Source organism: Rhinopithecus roxellana, chromosome 7 (assembly GCF_007565055.1).
Source record: "Rhinopithecus roxellana isolate Shanxi Qingling chromosome 7, ASM756505v1, whole genome shotgun sequence".
Classification (NCBI taxonomy): Eukaryota; Metazoa; Chordata; class Mammalia; order Primates; family Cercopithecidae; genus Rhinopithecus; species Rhinopithecus roxellana.
In genome coordinates, this window is record NC_044555.1 from 135,969,312 (window position 1) to 135,990,897 (window position 21,586).

General features: G+C 46.8%; 2 protein-coding genes and 1 long non-coding RNA gene across 3 annotated transcripts in view; 2 read left to right on the forward strand and 1 right to left on the reverse strand.

Moving 5' to 3' along the window:
• Positions 1–1,308: 1,308 nt before the first annotated feature.
• Positions 1,309–3,007, reverse strand: LOC115898796. The gene is made up of 3 exons (XR_004058463.1): positions 2,496–3,007; positions 1,969–2,035; positions 1,309–1,424 (listed from the first exon to the last, which is right to left on the reverse strand). It is a non-coding gene; the product is annotated as an uncharacterized LOC115898796 (long non-coding RNA).
• Positions 3,008–4,777: 1,770 nt separating this feature from the next.
• On the forward strand, positions 4,778–5,119 carry LOC115898797 (melanoma-associated antigen 8-like). The gene has a single exon (XM_030934840.1). The coding sequence runs from the start codon at positions 4,778–4,780 to the stop codon at positions 5,117–5,119; it is 342 nt and encodes a 113-aa protein (XP_030790700.1).
• A 9,241-nt stretch (positions 5,120–14,360) lies between these two features.
• LOC104664496 (melanoma-associated antigen 8) overlaps positions 14,361–21,586 on the forward strand; it is a 74,320-nt gene continuing 67,094 nt past the window's right edge. Inside the window, exons 1-3 of the mRNA XM_030934838.1 lie at positions 14,361–14,451; positions 17,502–17,563; positions 17,639–18,187. Of these exons, the coding sequence (XP_030790698.1) occupies positions 17,702–18,187 (486 nt within the window). The 5' untranslated portion in view covers positions 14,361–14,451; positions 17,502–17,563; positions 17,639–17,701. The remainder of the gene's footprint in view (positions 14,452–17,501; positions 17,564–17,638; positions 18,188–21,586) is intronic.

Sequence of the window (21,586 nt, forward strand, 5' to 3'; positions counted from 1 at the left end):
CGCACAATCTGAGGCAGCACCTCAAAACATGATGCCAGTGACCCTGGGGTAATACCAGGATATCAGGAAATTTGAACTGAGTGAGAATTTTTGACTCCAGAGTTTTGTTAATAACCACCTGGAACAAACCTAGTGGAAGAGGACAGGCCTTCCAAAAAATATTTTCATGGAAAAAAAGAATGAACTAGAAGTAAAATAGTGTTTGTGAAATCACACATACTATGAGGGGATAGTGTTTAATGAAATATGTATATGTGTGTGTGTGTATATATATATAGTCTACATATCTACATGTACCTATATCTAAAGATACATACATATAAATATACATATATGATATAAACATATATAAATTGATGTGTTTATGTATATACACATAAATATAAGCATAATCTACATACACCATATATAATGTACACACACAATTGCAAAGGTTTAAAATCTATTTCTTACTATATGAATGAGGATTAAAATACAAAAATCGTTAAGTTGGAGTATGAAATGATAGATACCTTCAAAACTCATGGCTTCCCCAAATCTTTTGCTGCTGCTCAGCCTCTTCAGTGTAAAAACAAAGCTTTTAGGACAAAAGCTTTGCAAAGTCTAGCTCTGGCTGGGGAGGAACCCCCGTGGGAAGGTGTGTGTCTTCACCCAGAGGTCCTCACAATCACAGTTACTGCAGCTCCCAGGGACCATCTGGCCTTAGACCCGCAGCCATTCTCTGCAAGGGGTGGAGCTGGGCAAATGCTCAGAAGTGACAGAAGCAGAGCATCTCCCACCCATCACTTCATCAAAGAGCCAGGAACCAGGAGGAGGACCCTCCTGGGTTAAGACTGAGGGTTCTCTCACCCCACATAGAGGGGCCACAGAATCCAGCTCAGTCCCTCCTGTCAGCCCTGGAAGACCCCGGCAGCATTGTCGCCCAAGGACTCCCTTCCCTCCACTGCCACCTCTGGGGACTCAGGTCAGAGCCTTGGTCGGATGGGAGCCAACACCGTCGGCAGAAGATAGGGATCCAGGCTATGCGAGGAATCAAGGTCAGGACCCTGAGGGATGACTGAGGGCTCCCCAAACCCCACCTGCAGTCTCCCACTACCCCACCCCCATCCTCCCCCACTACCACACCCCTCCCCCACCCCCACACCGCAGTCTCTCCCCCAGACCCTCACACCCCCACTACCCTCTCTGACCTCCACACCTCTTCCTACACCTACACCCCCAAATGTGTCCACTCCCCACCCGACCCCCGACATCCCCTCTTCCTCACCACGACAGAATTCAGTCCCGCCCCTGCTGTCAACACAGGGAAGCCCGTATCTTGGTGGCCGGATGTGATGGCAGTGACTTGCGCCTTGAGGATCACAGAGAAGTGAGGGTCTGGTTCTGATGGCGGCTTGAGATTGTTGCGGGGAAGCGGGCCCAGGCTGTGTGAGGAGGCAAGGTGAGAGACGCTGAGGGAGGACTGAAGGTGAGAGACGCTGAGGGAGGACTGAGGATGCCCCCACCCCAGATAGAAGACCCCAAATAATCCAGCACCACCCCCATTGCCAGCCCTAAACCACCTGAGGGCGGACTTCTCAGGCTGGGCCACCTTTCACCACTCCTCCCCTTAAGCCCCAGGGGACTCTGGAGTCAGAGCTTGGTTTGACCAGGGCAGGGTTGGTTAGGAGAGGGCAGGGGCCAGGCTCTGCCAGGCATCAAGGTCAGGATTCTGAGGGAGGGCTGAGGCCCCAGAGAGGGAAGCTCTGTCTTTGCCGTCAGCCCTGGGAAGCTCCGGGAATGGGGACCAGGCACATTGATGCTCTTGTCCACATCCTGGGCTGATGGAGGGAAGGGGCTTGGTATCATGAGCACCACCTCAGAGGAGTAGACGGAGGGCCCAGGTGCTGCCGGGAGAGCACGGACGCCTTAAAGGACAATCACCACAGGACAGGGGGCCCACCCCGCCCCCATCTCAGGCTAAGGTACCTCCTCGTTCCGCCTCAGGAATCCGACGGATAGACTCAGGTCCGCAGAGGGGAGCTCTGACGCAGCACTGCCAGGATCAAGGGGAGGAAAAAGAGGGAGGACTCAGGAGACCTTGGACTCCAGATCATTGGGGACCGCCGCCCTTGGAGGTGCCACGCACGATGGCTGCATGTGGTGCATCCCTGCCTATGCCTTGGAGATGACAAAGAGGAGAGGGCTTTGGTATGAGGAGTGGAGGCTCAGGTTGGCAGAGGGAGGAGTCTCAGGACCCTGAGGGAAGACTCAGCAGAGCTCCTTTCCCAGATGTAGGAAACCTGCCCTTCCTGTCAGTCCTGGGGGGCCTTGGGCAGGACTGTGGGGAACAGACCTGGCCCCCACTTCCTCCTTAGGGATCCCAGGGAGATGGTGGCCTTGACCTACAAGACCCATCCAAAGTTCAGCAGGAGGGAAAGGGCCAGGCCCTGTCGGAAGTAAATCTAAATACCTATAGGACACCCAGACACAGGAGGCACTCCTGAAATATGCACCTTTTGTCAGTCTTGGGAATCCCATTCAGGGGTGTCAGTGTAGCGCCCCTTCACTTCTGCCTCCCAGGCCTCAGAGAGGTGGGGGCCTCCGTCTGAGGGGTGTCCTCAGCTCAGCAGAGATAGCCACACCTGGTCAGCACAGGTTGGGTCCAGAGTCTGCCAGGAGTCAAGAGGAGGAAGGTTGGTGAGGACTGAAGGTAAGAAGGTACCTCCTCACCTCGAAAAAGAAGGGAACTTGCAGAACCTGGCTTCCACTGTTCTCAGCCCCGGGTGGCCCCAGGCATAGGTACCATGTGGCATGCTCTCCTTTCTGCCACACGGCGGGAGGTGGGAGGTCTCAGGGAGGTGAACACCTTGGTATTAGTGGCACTTACAGTTCAACAGAGGAAGTCACATCTGGCCAGCAGAGGGAGGGGTCCCAGGATCAGCAGGACCCAAGGAGTGCCCCCTTCATGAGGACTGGAGGTACCCCTGGCCCAGAAGGAAGGGACTCCACAGATTATGGCTGTCACCTCTTCTTAGCTCTGGGGCAACCAGATCAGGAATGTCCCTAATTGGCAATCTCACGTGTACCACAGATAGGAAGTTGGGGAACCCTTGGGAGCATGGGGTGTTGGTGTAAAGGGGAGATGGCTGCTCATCTCAGGAGTCTGGGGGTTGAGGAAGGGCAGGTGCCAGGAGGAGCAAAGATGAATAACCCACCAGAAGACATTGGAAGCCTCACCCCAGAACCAAAGGGGCCAGCTCCTGGAATGAGCCCTGGACACCCCATCCAAGGGTGATGGGATGTGGAGTCTCCTCACTCCTGTTTCTAGATCTCAGGGAGGCTCACCCTCAGGCCTTGTTTTCAGAGGGTGACTCAGGTCAACACAGGGACCCCAATCTGATCGACTGACACAGTGGTCCCAGGATCTGCCAGGTGTCCAGGTGAGGAACCTGAGGGAGGACTGAGGGTACCCCCAGGCAAGAATGCAAATGGGGGCCCCACAGAAATCTTCCTTGCCCCTGTTGTCACCCCAGAGAGCATAGGCAGGGCTGTCAGCTGAGGACCCTCTCTCATCTTGGGATCTTCAGTGTCAGGGAGGAGGATGCCTTGGTCTTTAGGGGGTTGCACTCAGGTCAGTAGAGGGAGGGCCCCAGACTCTACCAGGAGTCAACATGAGGACCAAGCAGGTTCCTCGCCCAGGACACATGGTGTCCAGTGAATTTGGATATCTCTTGCTGTCTCTCCCAGGGGACCTGGGCACGTGTGGCCCGATGTGGGTCCCCTCATACCCTTCTGTTCCATATCAGGGTTGTGAACTCTTTATCTGAGTTTCTTGAGCCAGCAAAAGGGCAGGATGAGACCCCTCCAGGAGAAAGGTGAGTGAGCACAGAGGGGACCATGTAACCCAGTGAGAGTAGGGACCTCACAGAGTGTGGCCAACTCTCCAGACAGCACTGGAAAGCCGGGGCTGTGCTTGCGGTCTGCACCCTGAGGGTCCCTCGATTCTTCTTTTAGGAGCTCCAGGAACCAGGCAGTTAGGCCTTGGTCTGAGGCATTGTCCTCAGGTCACAGAGCAGAGGAGTCACAGGCACTGTTAGCAGTCAAGGCGAGGTTCTGATCTGAATGGACAACAAGGGCCCCACGCTCCCCAGAACACAAGGCACTCCAGAAAGCCCAGCCTCACCCTCCCTACTGTCAGTCCTGCAGCCTCAGCCTCTGCTGGCCGGCTGTACCCTGAGGTGCCCTCTCACTTCCTCCTTCAGGTTCTCAGCGGACAGGCCGACCAAGAGGTCAGAAGCCCCAGGAGGCCCCAGAGGAGCACCGAAGGAGAAGATCTGTAAGTAGGCTTTGTTACAGCCTCCAGGGTGTGGTTCGCAAATGAGGCCCCTCACAAGCTCCTTCTCTCCCCAGATCTGTGGATTCCTCCCCATCGCCCAGCTCCTGCCCACAGTCTAGCCTGCTGCCCTGACCAGAGTCATCATGTCTTCTGAGCAGAGGAGTCAGCACTGCAAGCCTGAGGAAGGCCTTGAGGCCCAAGGAGAGGAGGCTCTGGGCCTGGTGTGTGGGCAGGCTTCCCCCACTGAGGAGCACGAGGCTGCCTCCTCCTCTACTCTGGTTGAAGGCACCCTGGAGGAGGTGCCTCCTGCTGGGTCACCCGGTCCTCCCCTGAGTCTCAGGGTTCCTCCTCTTCCCTGACCATCAGCGACAGCACTCTATGGAGCCAATCCAGTGAGGGCACCAGCAGCCGGGAAGAGGAGGGGCCAACCACCTCGCCAGACCTCACTCACCTGGAGTTATGGTCTTGACCATGATCTTAACAGAGGGCCACTGTGCCCCTGAGGAGACAATCTGGGAGGTGTTGAGTGTAATGGAGGTGTATCATGAGATGGAGCACAGTTTCTCTGGGGAGCTGAGGAAGCTGCTCACCCAAGATTGGGTGCAGGAAAACTACCTGCAATACCGCCAGGTGCCCAGCAGTGATCCCCTGTGCTACCAGTTCCTGTGGGGTCCAAGGGCCCTCATTGAAACCAGCTATGTGAAAGTCCTGGAGTACGCAGCCAGGGTCAGTACTGGAGAGAGCATTTCCTACCCATCCCTGCATGAAGAGGCTTTGGGAGAGGACGAAGAGGGAGTCTGAGCAGGAGTTGCAGCCAGGGCCAGTGGAGCAGGTTGGGGGAGGGCCTGGGCCAGTGCACGTTCCAAAGCCACATCCACCACCTTCCCTGTCCTGTTACATGAGGCCCATTCTTCGCTCTGTGTTTGAAGAGAGCAGTCACCGTTCTCAGCAGTGGGAAGCAAGTTGGGTGGGAGGGAATACAAGGCGGACTATCTCTTGGTTCCTGTTCTCTTGGGCGATTTGGAGGTTTATCTTTGTTTCCTTTTGGAGTTGTTCAAATGATCCTTTTAATGGATGTTGTAATGAACTTCAGCATTCATTTCATGCATGACGGTAGGCAGACTTACTGGTTTTTATACAGTTACAAGTAAGTGCATTGTTTTTTATTTATGTAGGGAAATCTATGTTATTTATTTGAATTGGGACAACATCACATAGCAGAGGATTAAGTATCTTTTTTAATGTGAAAGGACAAAGTGGTAAAATGGGTGAGATAAAGAAATAAATTAAATTGGCCGGGCACAGTGGCTCACGCCTGTAATCCCAGCACTTTGGCAGGGCGAGGCAGGTGGATCACGAGGTCAGGAGATCGAGACCATCCTGGCTAACACAGTGAAACCCCTAAAATACAAAAATACAAAAAATACAAAAATACTAAAAATACTGAAAATACAAAAAACTTTAAAAAATTAGCCGGGTGTGGTGGTGGGCTCTTGTAGTCCCAGCTATTGGGGAGGCTGAAGCAGGAGAATGGTGTGAACCCAGGAGGCGGAGCTTGCAGTGAGCCAGGATTGCACCGCTGTACTACAGCCTGAGCGACAGAGTGAGACTCCATCTCAAAATAAATAAATAAATAAATTATAGTTAATTCTTGCCATTCTTGAATTCTGTGTAGTTAAGAAATACATATTCGCTTGGCTAACATATATTGGATTAGCTTGGCTTTTGAGAAGGTGATTGAATTAAATGTGAATAAATACATTCCCCTGCTCACTGGCTCATTTCGTCCTGAAACATTCATTGAGCTTCTGCTCTTTGGAAGATCCTGGGTTAGTACTGGAGATGCTAAAGTAAACCAGGCCCACCGCTAACCTTATGGTGGTTGAGTCTAGGATCTGCATTCATTTAACTAAGCTGGCCAGGTGTCCCCGAAGATCTAAAGGAAATATAAGAGAGGGGTGGGGGTGGGGGGCAACAGGTGAGAGTGGTGGAGTGTACATGCCCTGAGCCAAGGCCTTCTGGGCTTTGGGAAACTGCAGTAGCTTTTGGGTGAGCTGATTCTAGTGAAATGGGGTGGGGCCAGAGCCAGATTCTCAGAGCATGAGAGAAAAGCTTGGAAGAGGAAACTGCTCAGCAGTTCCTTTTGGATGGTGGATGAAACAGAGAGGCATCTCCTCCTGGAGCAGGAATGAGAGGTGTCCTACACTCTTGTCTCAGTGTGGTTGAACACAGCACACGAGGTTGGTGATGGATACCCATCCTATGCAAGGGTTTCCTTAGAGAGAAGCATGAATCTCCCAGGATGTGAGGCTCATATGCCACTGGCCAGGTGCTTTTCTTCCTGGTTGTGAGAGCCTGAGCTGACTCTACTAAAGAGACATTCTAACTAGCTTATCTGAAGTGCAATTTGGCCAATTATAACAAGGGAAAGATTTTGGGTTGTGATATAATCAATGAAAAATGTGGTTTGGATGTAAAAGAAGCTGAGAGAGCGAGAAGGACTTCATTCTTGACTCATATTCTAAGAGCTTTGAGTTGCATCCCAGTTGGGGGAAAGTGCCGCACACTGAAATTTTGAAGTATATCCTGTGAGAGGGTAAACTAACTGAAATGCATTGACAAAACTAAAAGCCATGAGGAAATGAGTTCCTATTCAATAAATGGTGCTGGGATAAGTGGCTAGCCACACACAGAAGATTGAAACTGAGCCCCTTCCAGTTTCAACTCAAGATGAATTCATCTTTAATCCATTAGCTCAGGATGAATTAAAGACATAAATGAAAAACCTAAAATGATAAAAGTCCCAGAAGAAAACCTAGGAAATACCATTCTGGATGTAGGCCTTGACAAAGATTTAATGATGGATTCCAAAAGCTATTGCAAAAACCTCCAAATTGAAAATAAGGCCTAAGTAAACTAAAGAACTTCTTCACATCAAAAGAAACTATCAACAGAGCAAACAGAAAAGCTATAGAATGGGAGAAAGATTTGCAAACTACACATCCGACAAAGGTCTAATATCCAGAACCTATAAAGAACTTTAACCAATTAACAAGCAAAAAATAACCCCATTAAAAAATGGGCCAAGGACATGAGCAGACACTTCTCAAAAGATGACATACACACAGCCAACAAGCATGTGAAAAAGTGTCCAACATCACTAATATAGAAATGCAAATTAAAATTACAATGAGATACCGTCTCACAACAGTCAGAATGGCTATTTATAAAAAGTCAAAAAATAAAAACTGATGCTGCTGAGGTCGTGAGGAAACTGAAACTCTCCTGGTGGGAATGTACATTCCTTCAGCTATTGTGAAAAGTAGTTTGTAAATTTCTCCAAGATATTAAATCAGAACTACCAATCGACCCAGCAATCCCATTACTGGATATGTACCAGAGGGAATATAAATTGTTCTACCATAAAAACACATGCACACATATGTTCATCACAGCACTATTCACAGTAGCAAAGACATAGAATTAACTGAGATCCCCATCAATGGTGGACGGGATAAAGAAAACGTGGTATATATAGACCATGAAATACTATGCAGCCATTAAAAATAACAAAATCATGACCTTTGCAGTAACATGGATGGAGCTGGAGGCTATTATTCTAAGCAAATTAATGCAGGAAAGGAAAATCAAATACCACATGCTCTCACTTATAAGTAGGAGCTACACATTGAGCATACGTGGACACAAAGGAGGGAACAATAGACACTGGAAACTACTCTACCAATGTGGAGAGTGGAGCTAGGGGTAGGGTGACAATTTGAAAACCACCTATCTGATACTATGATGATTACCTGAGTGATAAGTCATCAGCACACCAAACCTCTGTGACACGCAATATAGCCTTGCAACAAACCTGCACATGTACCCCCTGAACCAAAAATAAAAGTTGGAAGAACTGAAGAACCAAAACCTAATTAAATTTTTTTAAAAAAATAAATGCAGTAAAGACTGTAAAGCCAGAAAAAAATTTCCAAATCATTTTCCCCAGTTTTTGTACTATATCATAGTTCCCACTGGCAACATACCAGATTTTAAGTTGGTCTTCACCCTTGCTAGCACTTAGTAATATCTTTTTTCGAAAAATTTTCAGTCATTTTCAACTATGTGTTATGCTATCTCTTTATGGTTTAATCCCCATTTGTCTTATAGATATGATGAACGATAATTTTTCATGTCTTAATTTGTCACACATATGTCCACATAGGGGAGGTGACTATTGATATCTTTTGCCCATTTACAAAATTTAGTTATTTGTGACAAGTGAACTCATGTCAGGTGATTGTTTTGGACCAAGGTCTGTGTCTGGGCTCTAGCAGAACAGACCGATACAGAATGGAGACACTGGCGCTAACTGTCACTTAATCAAAGCGAATGGTGGCTCATCGTGTACTCTCTTGTTCCCTGGACTGTCTCCTCTGCTGCTCTCCTTTTGCTCTACCATGCCCTGCTCTGAAAAGACACCTGCCATTTCTCCCCCAGCAAGCAGGCCTGCTCTGCTGAGGAGGGCAGCATGCAGCTGTGCTTTGCCTGCTCTCCAAGCATCCATGGCCCTGAACCAGGGGTCTTGGCTGACCGCAGACTATAACCTGTATAGTGCCTACGATTGTACAATACCATCTACGGAGTAAGCTCTTGTGAACAATGCTCTTCCTGCTGGCTGCAATGGATGAGTGGTTCAGTTGTCTGGCCTGGCTGCAAAGCACTCTATAGATACAGGAGCTGGTGTCATAGACAAAGATTATAGAGGAAATGGTGGTGCTGTAGTGCTTAATTTTGGTAAAGAAAGGATTGAAGTCAAAAAAAGTGATCAAATTGCACAAGTCTTTTGTGAACGGATTTTTTATCCATAAATAGAAGTTCGAGCTCCGGAAACAGAAAGGCCTTCAGAAGGTTGAGGTTCCACTGGAAAGAATTAAAATCTCTGCCAAAAGTAGAAGATGAGAAATCATAACTTTTTCTGAAAAATGAAGAGTTTTGCTTAAAGGGATTTGTTGTTTGGTCCTTCTGTAAACTTAATAGCTTTAACCTTCTAAAAATACTGCATTTTCGTATGATCAAGGAATGAGTACATCTGTACAGATCACATAAAATACCTTCTTATGTTTTCTTCCAATAAGCAGTTGTATGTAAATCTGTCTTGTGGTGACCTTATTCAAATGGCGTCTTTTAAAAAATTAAATGCATAGAAATTACTAATATAGATAAACTTGTATTACTTCACTCAATAAATGATACCCCATTAGCAATTTATTTTGCTTTAATTGCTTTAAATCATTAATACCTTTTATTGAATAAACTTAAATTCTTTCATGGATACAAAATTTTGCATAAGCTGAACTAAAAGAAATAAAAAATGAAAAGGAGAGATTAAAGTTGTTACTTGTTCTTCCCTGCTCTTGACTAGTCTAATTTTTTAAATCTTAAAATTCTTTGTGAGGGCGAGAAAAGAGTCCTCAGTTTATTTTTTCATTATTATATTTCTTTTGGTAGATATCCTGTTGACTAGGAGAGGTACGCTCTTGAAAAGACATGGGTCTTGGGAATTTGCTACATTTAGTTTGTTTCCCTGAATTTCATCTGAAAACTAAAAAGTGTCTGAGACCGGTGTCAGTCAGTTTGGACATTTATTTTGCTAATGTTAAAGGCATGTCTAGGAGGTAGGTCTGTGCCTTTCTCCAGAGATGATTTTGAGGGCTTCAATATTTAAAGGGGAAAAGCAAGCTGGAGGAGATGGAGGCCATGGTCACATTACCAAATGCACATGTTGCAAGAGGAATAGGAGCAGGTAGGGGGATAACCAGTTATGTATTCCTCTCTCCCTCATGAAATTGGCACTTTACACAAGATAAAGTGAACATAGGGTAGTTACCTGTGGATATGTTTAACCTTTTATCTGTAGCTCTCTGCTTAGGAGAAAAAGGAAAGGTAGCTTCTTACGTGACTCACCCTTTAGATTCTTTTTCTTCTTTTGGCATAGTGAATTAGGGTCCCACATTTTTATGTTTCTTTCACATTTCTCCCTCTTTTCTTTTGAAAATCTTGGAAACATAGCATTTGTATTAGTCATTTTCACACTGCTATAAAAAACTACCTGAGACTGGGCAATTTATATACAAAAGAGGTTTAGTTGACTCACAGTTCCGCATGGCTGAGGAGTCCTCAAGAAACACAATCATGGCAGAAAGTGAAGGGGAAACAAGGCACCTCTCACATGGTGGCAGGAGAGAAAGAGCACAAGGGGGGACCTGCCAAACACTTTTAAACCATCAGATCTCTTGAGAACTCCCTCACTGTCATGAGAACAGCCTGGGGGAAACTGTCCCCATGGTCCAATCACCTCCTGCTAGGTTCCTCCCTTGTCATGTGGGGATTATAATTCGAGATGAGATTTGGGCGGGGACCAGAGTCAAACCCTATTAGCATTTTAGAAGAAATTGAGTTGCTGGTTTTGGGTTTTGTCTGATCACTGGTGGCTAGGACAATTTATTCCTACACAAATAGGTCCCACATTGTTAGGAAAGCTCATTTTTAGCAGGTTGTGAAATCACACACCTTATGAAGGAAAATTGGGAGAGGAAGAGAGAAAGAAAACAACAACACACAAAATGGAGTAAAAACCGTGGAAAACGGATACAGCTGGTAATTCTCTGAAGTCCATATATAACTCGATAAGAATGAAAGTGTTTTATGTATATAAATTGGTTGCTGCTATTTTCTCCTGAAGTTTAAGCTGTCTAGCTCCAGTTCACAGGGCATTAACAAAAGCACAGCTTAATTTTTAGCAATTTCAAATCAATAAAAATGGGGAAATGGGGGAAAAAAGAAGCAAAAGAAACTGAAAAATATATTTTGGAGACTTACTGGGTAAGTTTTAGAATTCAATTCAAATTGCAGAAAATAACAAAAATTGAAAAACATTAGACGAGACAAGAATTTAGTAACAGGTATAGTATACTTTATTTTGTAACATAGTTTTTCTTTTGAATTCCTCAGTTTTACTAAAGTCAAAATCATAGTAGTACCAATTTATTTGTAAAATAAAATTTAGTTCTATTACACTTGGCTTGATTATTTGCATAATCAAAAATAATCAATCGCCATATAGGTTCTACCTCTTTTTTAAAATTGACTCTGCTGGAAACTTTTTCATAAGGAATCAAAGATTAGAACTTTTTAAAAGCCTCCAGCTCAGCCAAACATTTATCTGTACCTGCAGATACCTGTGTGAATTGGGTGAATTCCTCTCTGTCTGAGGTCCAAAGAAAACTTGAGATTCCCAGTCTATCAGAAACTAGCATTGTATACCTACCACAGGTTAAGATCCTGTAAAGGACAAGGGATGGGGCCAGTTTTTCCAAGGGGCTTCCATTTGCTCTGTAAGTCAGTCTTATTTTCTCAAGGCAATCTAAAAACTGTTATTCCAGTCAAGGCCTTGGTAGAATAACTAGTGTCTTCAATAATGCCATGTCATAAAAGAAAAGATACTTATTCAATGTATACAAATAGCTATATTGTCATAAAAGAAGAATACTCACAAAATAGTTTCCAAAACATGGAGAAATTAAGTTGAAAGAAAGAAATTATGTTTTAAATCTTGCTCACAACAGTATACTTTACTGAATTGTTAAAACCTGTAAATAGCTTAAAACAAGAGTAAGTTTTCTTGACTCTGAAAAACAAAACAAGCAGAATCATCAAATGTTTCCAACAAAAAGTCATAAAAGATTATTTCAATCGTCTGTTAGTTCAACCCATGCAATTAACTTCTAATCTGCTTGATATTACGTGTTCACTCAGATTGCAGCAAATGTCCTAAACGGATAATTGTATATTCAACACAACAGTGGACTAAATGAACAAGCAGCTCCTATGCAAGGAATACAAATGTTATTTAACAATAGAAAACTTCAATTTTAATTTTCTGCATACACGATAGAGTAGAAAAAGCAGTCAGGTCAATGGATACAGAAAAAGCGTCTGAAATAAATTTTATGTGATTTCAAATTAAAAACTTTTAGCAAACCTAAGATTCAAAGGCACATTAACTTTCTAAAATTGGCAGGAAACACACTTGAATGTGAAATGTTAGAACCATTCCCATCCTGGTCTGGGGCAAGTCACTGATACATGCTTTCATTGCTACCGTTCATAGCTGCAATGGATATCAAAAGGAGAAAGTGTCAGAGCTATGGATATCAAGATGAAAAAGAGGTATGAAGATTGAAAAGAAATTGATTGTATTTTTCACAATATGACCATCAAGAAAATTCGAAGGAAGAGACACCTGGAATGTTCAAATGAATAAGAGACTCCAGAAGACAGCATGCAAAGACCACTACAGAGAATACAAGAGACTTGCCACACATAAACAACTTAGAACATAAAATTAAAAATACACCATCCCCGACAGCATTTAAATTTCAAAATATAAAGAAGAAGAAGCCTAACCAAAATATGCAAGACATTTACAGAACAACTGTACAAGTTTGCTGACAGATTCAGAGAAAAAATTCCCAAATAAATGGAGTAGTATATGATGTTCACTGATGAGGAACAGAATATGGAAAAGGGGTAAATCTTACTTAAATTAAATAAAGAGTGAATGCCTACCTGTAGCTGCCAAAGTGACAATCAAGCCCAGGCTGCTGTGCTCTACTCCCAAAATCAACTGTGGAAAAATATAGAAGGGAAAAAGAAAAATAAAACAACAATATCAGCAACAAAGTCTAAACAACGAAACAGAGAAAAACCCTGGGGAAGATTGAAGACTGTGTTGAACTGGTACTTGTGTTCTGAGCAGGTGGAGAGGCAGGGAAGTTGAGGAGGTCTGTAGCCACTGCAGATGACACGGTGTGTTGCAGGAAAATTTTTAAATGACCACCTCACATCAATGTACAATCTGAGTCTGCACTTCAAAACATGAGGCCAGTAGCCACGAGGTAATATCAGGACACCAGCAAAATTGGATTCACTGAGAGACTATGGCTCCAGAGTTCTGCTAATAACAACTAGAGACAAAGAGAAGGTTAGGACTGACTTTCCAAAATATTATTATTTTAATTAAATATATAGAATGAACTAGAAATAGAATAGTATGAGTGAATCACACATAGTATGAGTAGATATTGTTTAATAAAATAAGTACATATAGTCCACACACATATATGTATGAATATATGTAAAGATACATACATATAAATACATATAGCTATATAATATAAACATATATACATACATGTATGTGCTTATGCATGTAAACACAAATATGATCTACATATACCATATATAATGCACATACACAATTGGCATAGATGAAAAATTTCTTCCTTACTATACGAATGAGGGTTAAAATACGAAAATCACTGAAGTGGACTAGGAATGGTTAGATAACTTCAAAGCTCAGGACCTACGCAAATTTCTGGCAGCTACTCAGCCTCTTCAGTGTAACAACAAGTCATTTAGTACAAAAGGTTTGAAAGGTCGACCTCTGGCTGGGGAAGAGCCTCCGTGGGAAGGTGTGTGTCTTCTCCCAGAGGTCACTACAATCGTGGGTGCTGCAACCCCGCAGGGAGCGTCTAGCCTGGGACCCGCAGCCATTCTCTGTAAGGGGTGCAGTTGTGCAAATGCTCAGAGGTGACAGAAACAGAGTATTTCCTAAAAGCAGGATTCGGGAAGAGGACCCTCCTGAGTGAAGACTGAGGTTTCACCCACACCACATGGGGGGCCACAGAATTCAGCTCAGCCCCTCATGTCAGCCCCGAAAGACCACAGCAGCCTTGTCCCCCCACCACACCCTTCCCCCCACTGCCACCTCAGGAGACTCGGGGTCAGAACCTAGGTCTGAGGGGTGCAGACCCCATCAGCAGAGGGCGGGGCTCCGGGCTGTCCCAGATCGCCAGGTGAGAACCTTGAGGGATGACTGAGCGGCCCCTCCCTGCCCGCACTAGAATCCGGCTCCACCCCTGCGGTCCACCCAGGTGAGCCCCAGGTGGCGGCTTGTGACGCCACTGACGACGCGGCCGCGTGAATCAGAGAGAAGCGAGGCCCTGCTTCTGAAGGGTTCGCTTGCGATCGGCTGAGGGAAGCGGGCCCAGACTCTGTGAGGAGGCGAGGTGAGACGCTGAGGGAGGACTGAGGAGGCCCCCACCCCAGATAGAGGACCCTCAGTACTCCAGCGCCGCCCCTGCTGCCAGCCCTGGACCACTCGGGGGCGGACTTCTCAGGCTGGGCCACCCCTCACCACCTCTGGCTCAAGCCCCAGGGGACTCTGGAGTCAGAGCTTGGTGTGACCAGGGCAGGGCTGGTTAGGAGAGGGCAGGGCCCAGGTTCTGCCAGGCATCAAGATCAGGACCCTGAGGGAGGGGTGAGGCCCCACAGAACACATCTCTGCCTCTGCTGTCAGCCCTGGGCACAGTGGCCGGGCATGGCGGCCGGGCACACTGATTCTGACGTCCGCATAGGGGACTGATGCAGGGAAGGGGCTCGGTATCATGAGCACGGCTTCAGAGGAGCAGAGGGACGGCCCAGGCCGTACTGGGAGATGAGGGAGGCCTGAGGGGACCGGGAACCCCAGGACAGGAACCCCAAGGGGTAACCCACCTTACCCCTGTCTGAGACTGAGGCGCCTCCACATTTGGCCTCAGGAATCCGAGGGACTGAGACTCGAGTCAGCAGAGGGGTGGTGCCCTGCCCTTCCAGGAGTCAAGGAGAAGAAGAAGAGGGAGGACTCAGGGGATCTTGGACTCCAAATCAGTGGAGACCTCAACCCTGGGAGGTCCCAGGCTCTGTGGCTGCATGTGGCACATGCTTGCTGCGTTTTCAGGGTGTCAGAAAGGAGAGGGCTGTGGTTTGAGGAGTGGAGTCTCAGGTCCCCAGAGGGAAGTGCTCCACACCCCTTAGGGAGGACTCAGCAGACCTCCTATTGCTGACCTAGGAAACCTGCCCCTGCTCTCAGGCTGGGGCACCTCGGATAAGACTGTGGGGAAGGGATGTGCTCCCCCACTCCCCAGTTGGGGGCCTCAGGGAGCTGCAAGACACATCCATGGTTCAGCAGGAAGGAAAGGACCATGCCTTGTCATGGAGTAAATATGAATACCTGGATGACATCCAGACAGAGAAAGCCCCCATGAAACTTACTTCGGTCAGCCTTGGAAATCCTATGCAGGGGTGTCCGTGTAGTGCTCCCCTTACTTCTGCCTCCCGGGTCTCAGGGAGGTGGCAACCTGGGTCTGAAGGGCGTCCTCAGCTCAGCAGAGGGAGCCACACCTGGTCAGCACAGGGAGGAATCCAGGGTCTGCCTGGAGTCAAAGGGAGAAAGGTTGGTGAAGACTGAAGGTAAGAAGGTACCTACACAGCCCAAAGAAAAAGGGAACTTGTGGAGCCTGACTTCGGTTCTCAGTCCTAGGAGGCCTCAGGCATGGGTAACATGTGGCACGCTCTCATTTCTGCCACATGGTTGGGGATGGGCGGTCTCAGGAAGGTGAGAACCATGGTCCCAGTGTCACTCTCAGGTTAGCACAGGGAGCCACACCTGTTCAACAGAGGGACGGGATCACAACATCTGCAGGACCCAAGGTGTGTACCCTTTGTGATGACTGGGGGTACTCCTGGCCTAGAAAGAAGGGACCCCACAAAGTCTGGCTAACTTTGGTTATTATCTGTGGGGAAACCCGATCAAGGGTGGCCCTAAGTGGCAATCTCACCTGTACTATGGGCAGGAAGTTGGGGAAACTCAGGAAGATGAGGTATTCGTGGTAAGGGGAGATGTCTGCTCATATTAGGGTGTTGTGGGTTGAGGAAGGGCAGGCTCCATCAGGGGAAAGATGAAGAACCCCCTGAAGGCCTTAGAACCCACCACTCAAGAACAAGTAGGGACAGACTCTAGTGTCATCCCTGGACACCCCACCCAGTGGTCATCAGATATGGTGTCTCCTCATTTCTCTCTTGGGATCTCAGGGAAGCGAGGACCTTGTTCTCAGAGAGTGACTCAGGACAAAACAAGGACCCCCATCTGGGCAACAGACTCACTGGTCCAAGAATCTACCAAGAGTCTAGGTGACAACACTGAGGGAAGATTGAGGATAGCCTCGATGGTTCTCCTAGCAGGCAAAAAACAGATGGGAGCCCAACAGAAATCTGCCCTGCCTCTCCTGTCACCCCAGAAAGCATGAGCAGGACTAGCAGCTGAGGCCCCCTGTGTGATACCAGACTCATTGGTCTCAGGGAGAAGAAGGCCTTGGTCTGAGGGGGCTGCATTCAGGTCAGCAGAGGGAGGGTCCAAGGACCTGCCAGGAGTCAGGGACTCAAAGGACACTACTCACCAAACACACAGGACCGAACCCCTCCCTGCACCTTCTGTCAGTCATGGGAAGTGCAGGAAAAGGTGGGTGGATGGAATCCCCTCACTTGCTCTTCCAGTGTCTCCTGGAGATAGGTCCTTGGATTGAGGAAGTGGCCTCAAGTCAACCCAGGGAGAGTTTCAGAACCTGCAGGCATCAAGATGAGGACCAACCAGGATCCTCACGTTTGGACACATGGACCCCAATGTATTTTGTGTAGCTATTGCTGTTTTCTCACCCTAGGACAGGACACATGGACCCCAATGTACTTTGTGTAGCTATTGCTTTTTCCCCAGGAGGCCTTGGGCACGGGGGACCAGATATGGGTCCCTTTACGTCCTTCTCTTCCATATCAGGGATGTGAACTCTTGATCTGAAAGTTTCTCAGGTCAGCAAAAGGGCCAGATCCGGGCCCTGCCGGGAGAAAGGTGAGGGCCCTGAGTGAGCACAGAAAGGACCATCCACGCAAAGTAGTGGCGAGCTCATAGAGTCAGGCTCAACCTCCTGACAGCACTGGGGTGCTGAGGCTGTGCTTGCATCTCAGCCTGAGTTCTCCCTCAATTTATCTTCTAGGAGCTCCAGGAACCAGGCTGTGAGGCCTTAGTCTGGGGCAGTATCTTCAGTCACAGAGCATAAGAGGCCCAGGCAGTACCAGCAGTCAAGCTGAGGTGGTGTTTCCCCTGTATGTATACCGGAGGCCCCTCTTGCATCAGAACAGCAGGAACCCCATAGTTCTTGGCTCTACCAGCCCTTCTGTCAGTCCTGGAGCCATAGCCTTTGCCCGGAGGCTGCACCCTGAGATGCCCTCTCAATTCCTCTTTCAGGTTCGCAGGGAACAGGCCAGCCAGGAGGTCGGGAGGCCCCAGAGGAGCACTGAAGGAGACCTGTAAGTAGGCCTTTGTTCGGGCATCCAGGGTGTGGTATCCAACTGAGGCCTCTCACACACTTCCTCTCTCCCCAGGCCTGTGGGTCTCAATTGCCCAGTTCCGGCCCACACTCGCCTGCTGCCCTGACCTGAGTCATCATGCTTCTTGGGAAGACGCATCAGTCCTGCAAGGCTGAGGAAGGCCGTCAGGCCCAAGGAGATGCACCAGGGCTTATGGATGTGCAGACTCCCACAACTGAGGAGCAGAAGGCTGCATCCTCCTCCTCCACTCTGATCGTGGGAACCCTGGAGGAGGTGCCTGATTCTGGGTCACTGAGTCCTGCCCAGAGTCCTCAGGGTGCCTCCTCTTCCCAGACCGTCACCGACAACACTCTATGGAGCCAATCCAATGAGGTTTCCAGCAGCAATGAAGAGGAGGGGCCAAGCACCTCCCCAGACCCAGCTCACCTGGAGTCCCTTTTCCGGGAAGCACTTGATGAGAAAGTGGCTGAGTTAGTTCATTTCCTGCTCTGCAAATATCAAATTAAGGAGCGGGTCACAAAGGCAGAAATGCTGGAGAGTGTCATCAAAAATTACAAGAACCACTTTCCTGAGATCTTCAGCAAAGCCTCTGAGTGCATGCAGGTGATCTATGGCATTGATGTGAAGGAAGTGGACCCCGCCGGCCACTGCTACGTCCTTGTCACCTGCCTGGGCCTCTCCTATGACGGCCTGCTGGGTGATGATCAGAGCACACCCAAGACCGGCCTCCTGATAATCGTTTTGGGCATGATCGTAATGGAGGGCATCTGTGCTCCTGAGGAGGCAATCTGGGAAGCATTGAGTGTGATGGGGCTGTATGATGGGAGGGAGCAGAGTGTCTATTGGAAGCTCAGGAAGCTGCTCACCCAAGAGTGGGTGCAAGAGAACTACCTGGAGTACCGTCAGGTCCCCGGCAGTGATCCTGTGTGCTACGAGTTCCTGTGGGGTCCAAGGGCCCTCGCTGAAACCAGCTATGTGAAAGTCCTGGAGCATGTGGCCAGAGTTAACGCAAGAGTTCGCATTTCCTACCCATCCCAATCAAACAATATCTAATTTGTGCCTGCCTTGTACCTCTTACTGTACACTGTATAGTTAAAAAATACATATCTGTACCTGGATTTGCTTGGCTTGAGAATGTAATAGAATTAAATATGAATAAAGAAGTCCCCTTGGTCACTGGCTCATGTTTTCTCGAAACATTCATTGAGCATCTGCTATTTGCAAGACCCTGGGTTAGTATTGGAGACGCTAAAGTAAGCCAGGCCCAGCCCTAACCTTACGGTGGTTGAGTCTAGGATCTGCATTCATATAACTAAGCTGGCCAAGTGTCCCCTAAGATGTAAAGGAAATATAAGAGAGGGGTGGGGTTTGGGGGCAACAGGTGAGAGTGGTGGAGTGTACTTGCCCTGAGCCAAGGCCTTCTGGGCTTTGGGAAACTGCAGTAGCTTTTGGGTGAGCTGATTCTAGTGAAATGGGTGGGGGCAGAGCCAGATTCTCAGAGGGCAAGAGAAAAGCTTGGAAGGGAAAATTGCCCCGTAGTTCCTTTTGGATGGTGGATGAAACAGAGAGGCATCTCCTCCTGGGGCAGGAATGGGAGGTGTCCTACACTCTGTCTCAGTGCGGTTGAACACAGCACACGAGGTTGGTGATGGATACCCATCCTATGCAAGGGTTTCCTGAGAGATAAGCAGGAATCTTCTGGGATGTGAGGCCCAGATGCCACTGGCCAGGTGCTCTTCTGCCTGGCTGGGAGAGCCAGAGCTGACTCTATTAAAAAAGCATTCTAATTAGCTTATCTCAAGTGTCATTTGGCCAACTGTAAGAAAGAGAATGATTTCCCATGGTGACAAAATGAATGAAAAGTAGGTGCTTTCTGTTGAGGACTTACTGTGAAAGATGTTATGGGAGAGCCTACAAGTGCTCATCCACATCTTGGCTCCTCTGCCAAAGGCACAAGGGACAAGTACACTCCCAGCCAGCATGTCTGTCTGGGCACAACAGTTTCCCGACTTACAACACCCTTTCCCTGGTCTCCAACGCGTGCCCTCTATTCCAACTCAGAGGCCGAGCCTGGTGCTTGTGCTTCCTTGCTGCCTCTGGAGGCTGCATGGAATCCCCTGCTTTCCCCAGAACATGGACCATCTCTGTCCCCTGCAAAACCCCCCTAGATTTCCCATGGCTCACCTTCTATCCTGTCCCATAGACACAGCCACTCTGGACTGTGGCTTTAGACACCTGGTCCTCCCTCCCTAAGAGTTCTATACGTAGTCTTTGTTTTCCCAGTGGACTGTGAATAGAGTGTAGTTTGCCCATAATCTCCTGACTCTTGGGATACAGCCCTGAAGGTGGAGAGCAGTAAGTTTTCAAGCCATTCACATATTTGCAGTAGGATTTCAATGAGCTTCTTATCTGAAGCTGGGGACTGAATAGGCAAACAAACAGATAGTGCTCAGAAAATCCATTCCTTCATAAGAGGTAGAAGAGGAGCAACCACCCTCTAAAGTTGAATTCTTACAAACACTGGGCTCCTCCTGGGGTATGAGAAATGGGTCATTGATGGGCATGCCAGCTGGAATTTGAAAAGAATAATTAATCACTCTTCCACTGCCTCCTGTCTGGCATCTGCACCCAGGGACATACTGGCTTTCAGTGTGACTAGTGACACCTGCACAGGTGTTCAGGCAAGAACAGTTATGTGGAGAGTAGCAGTATGTCAGGTAAGATTCCGCCCCTGCATCAGATGGAAGGAGGAAATCCGCAGCCACCTGAGGTGATAGATGGCACTGCAAAGGGAAGTGCAGTCAATGCTATGGAGTAAAGAAGGTGAAATCTCCCTGCTAAGTTTTGCAGGATCTTCTTCCATTTGATGGGTTAATGCATTTGAATGCATCTGCTACCTGGTAGACACTTGCAAATTCAGATAAAATCAAGGCAAAACTGGTCTTCTCAGAACCGTCTATAAGAAATGAAGAGTAGTTAACATGACAAATTAGAGTTTGTATGTAGTTTCCTCTACTTCTGGCTGCATTCATAGCTGTTTTTTCTCCACAGCTGTATTTTCAAATTTCTCAGATTGACATGGGACATTTTAGCTAGTCTAATCTATTGAAAAAAATAACACTTGGTTTCATCAAATGCATTTATTGTTTCCAGAAGTTTCTGAAGCTTCAATTTCATTAGTTTTTCCCTTCCTGTCTATATCATCCCCATCTTTTTGTTTTCCTCAGGTTTATTTACTTTTCTTTTCTTAATTATTTAACATCAATGATTAGATGTTTTATTTTAGCCCTTTGTTACTTTCTTACATAAGCACTTAATGACGTAAAAAATCCCCTAGGGACTATGATAGCTGATTTCCACATATTTTAAAACATCATATTACCATTTTTATTCATCAGAATATGTTTTCTAACATTCCTTAAGAATTTTTTAAACATAGAAGAGTAAAAATGTGTTGTTTATTTAAAATTACTTAGATACTTTATAAATATGTCCTTTGTTACATTTTTATTTTATTTTATTCTGGATTTTTCACATTTATACTTTGTACCATTTCAATTATTAAATTGAAATGTATACTTTGAAATATATACTTTTATCATATTAAAAGGTATACTTTGTACAACTTCAATTATTTTAAATTTTTAAGGGTTTTTTTTTTTTTTTGGTCTATCTTTGTAAAAATTCCACATACACTTGAAAAGAATATTTATTCTGCTGTTGTTCTGTGGCATGTTCAGTAAAAGCCAGTCAGCTCAAGTTGGTTCTTAGTGTTGTTCAGGTTGGTCTATAACCTTGCAGAGTTTCTGTTTACTTCAGTCGTTTAGTCAGAGAGGAGTTTTGCAATCTCCAAATGCAAGTGCAGATTTGACTATTTATTCTTTCAATTCGGTCAGATGTTTCATGTATTTTGAAACAATGCTTTTAGGTGAAGTAACAGGATTATGATGTCTTGTTTGTTAATCGACTCTTTTATCATTGCATAATGTCCCTATTTATCCA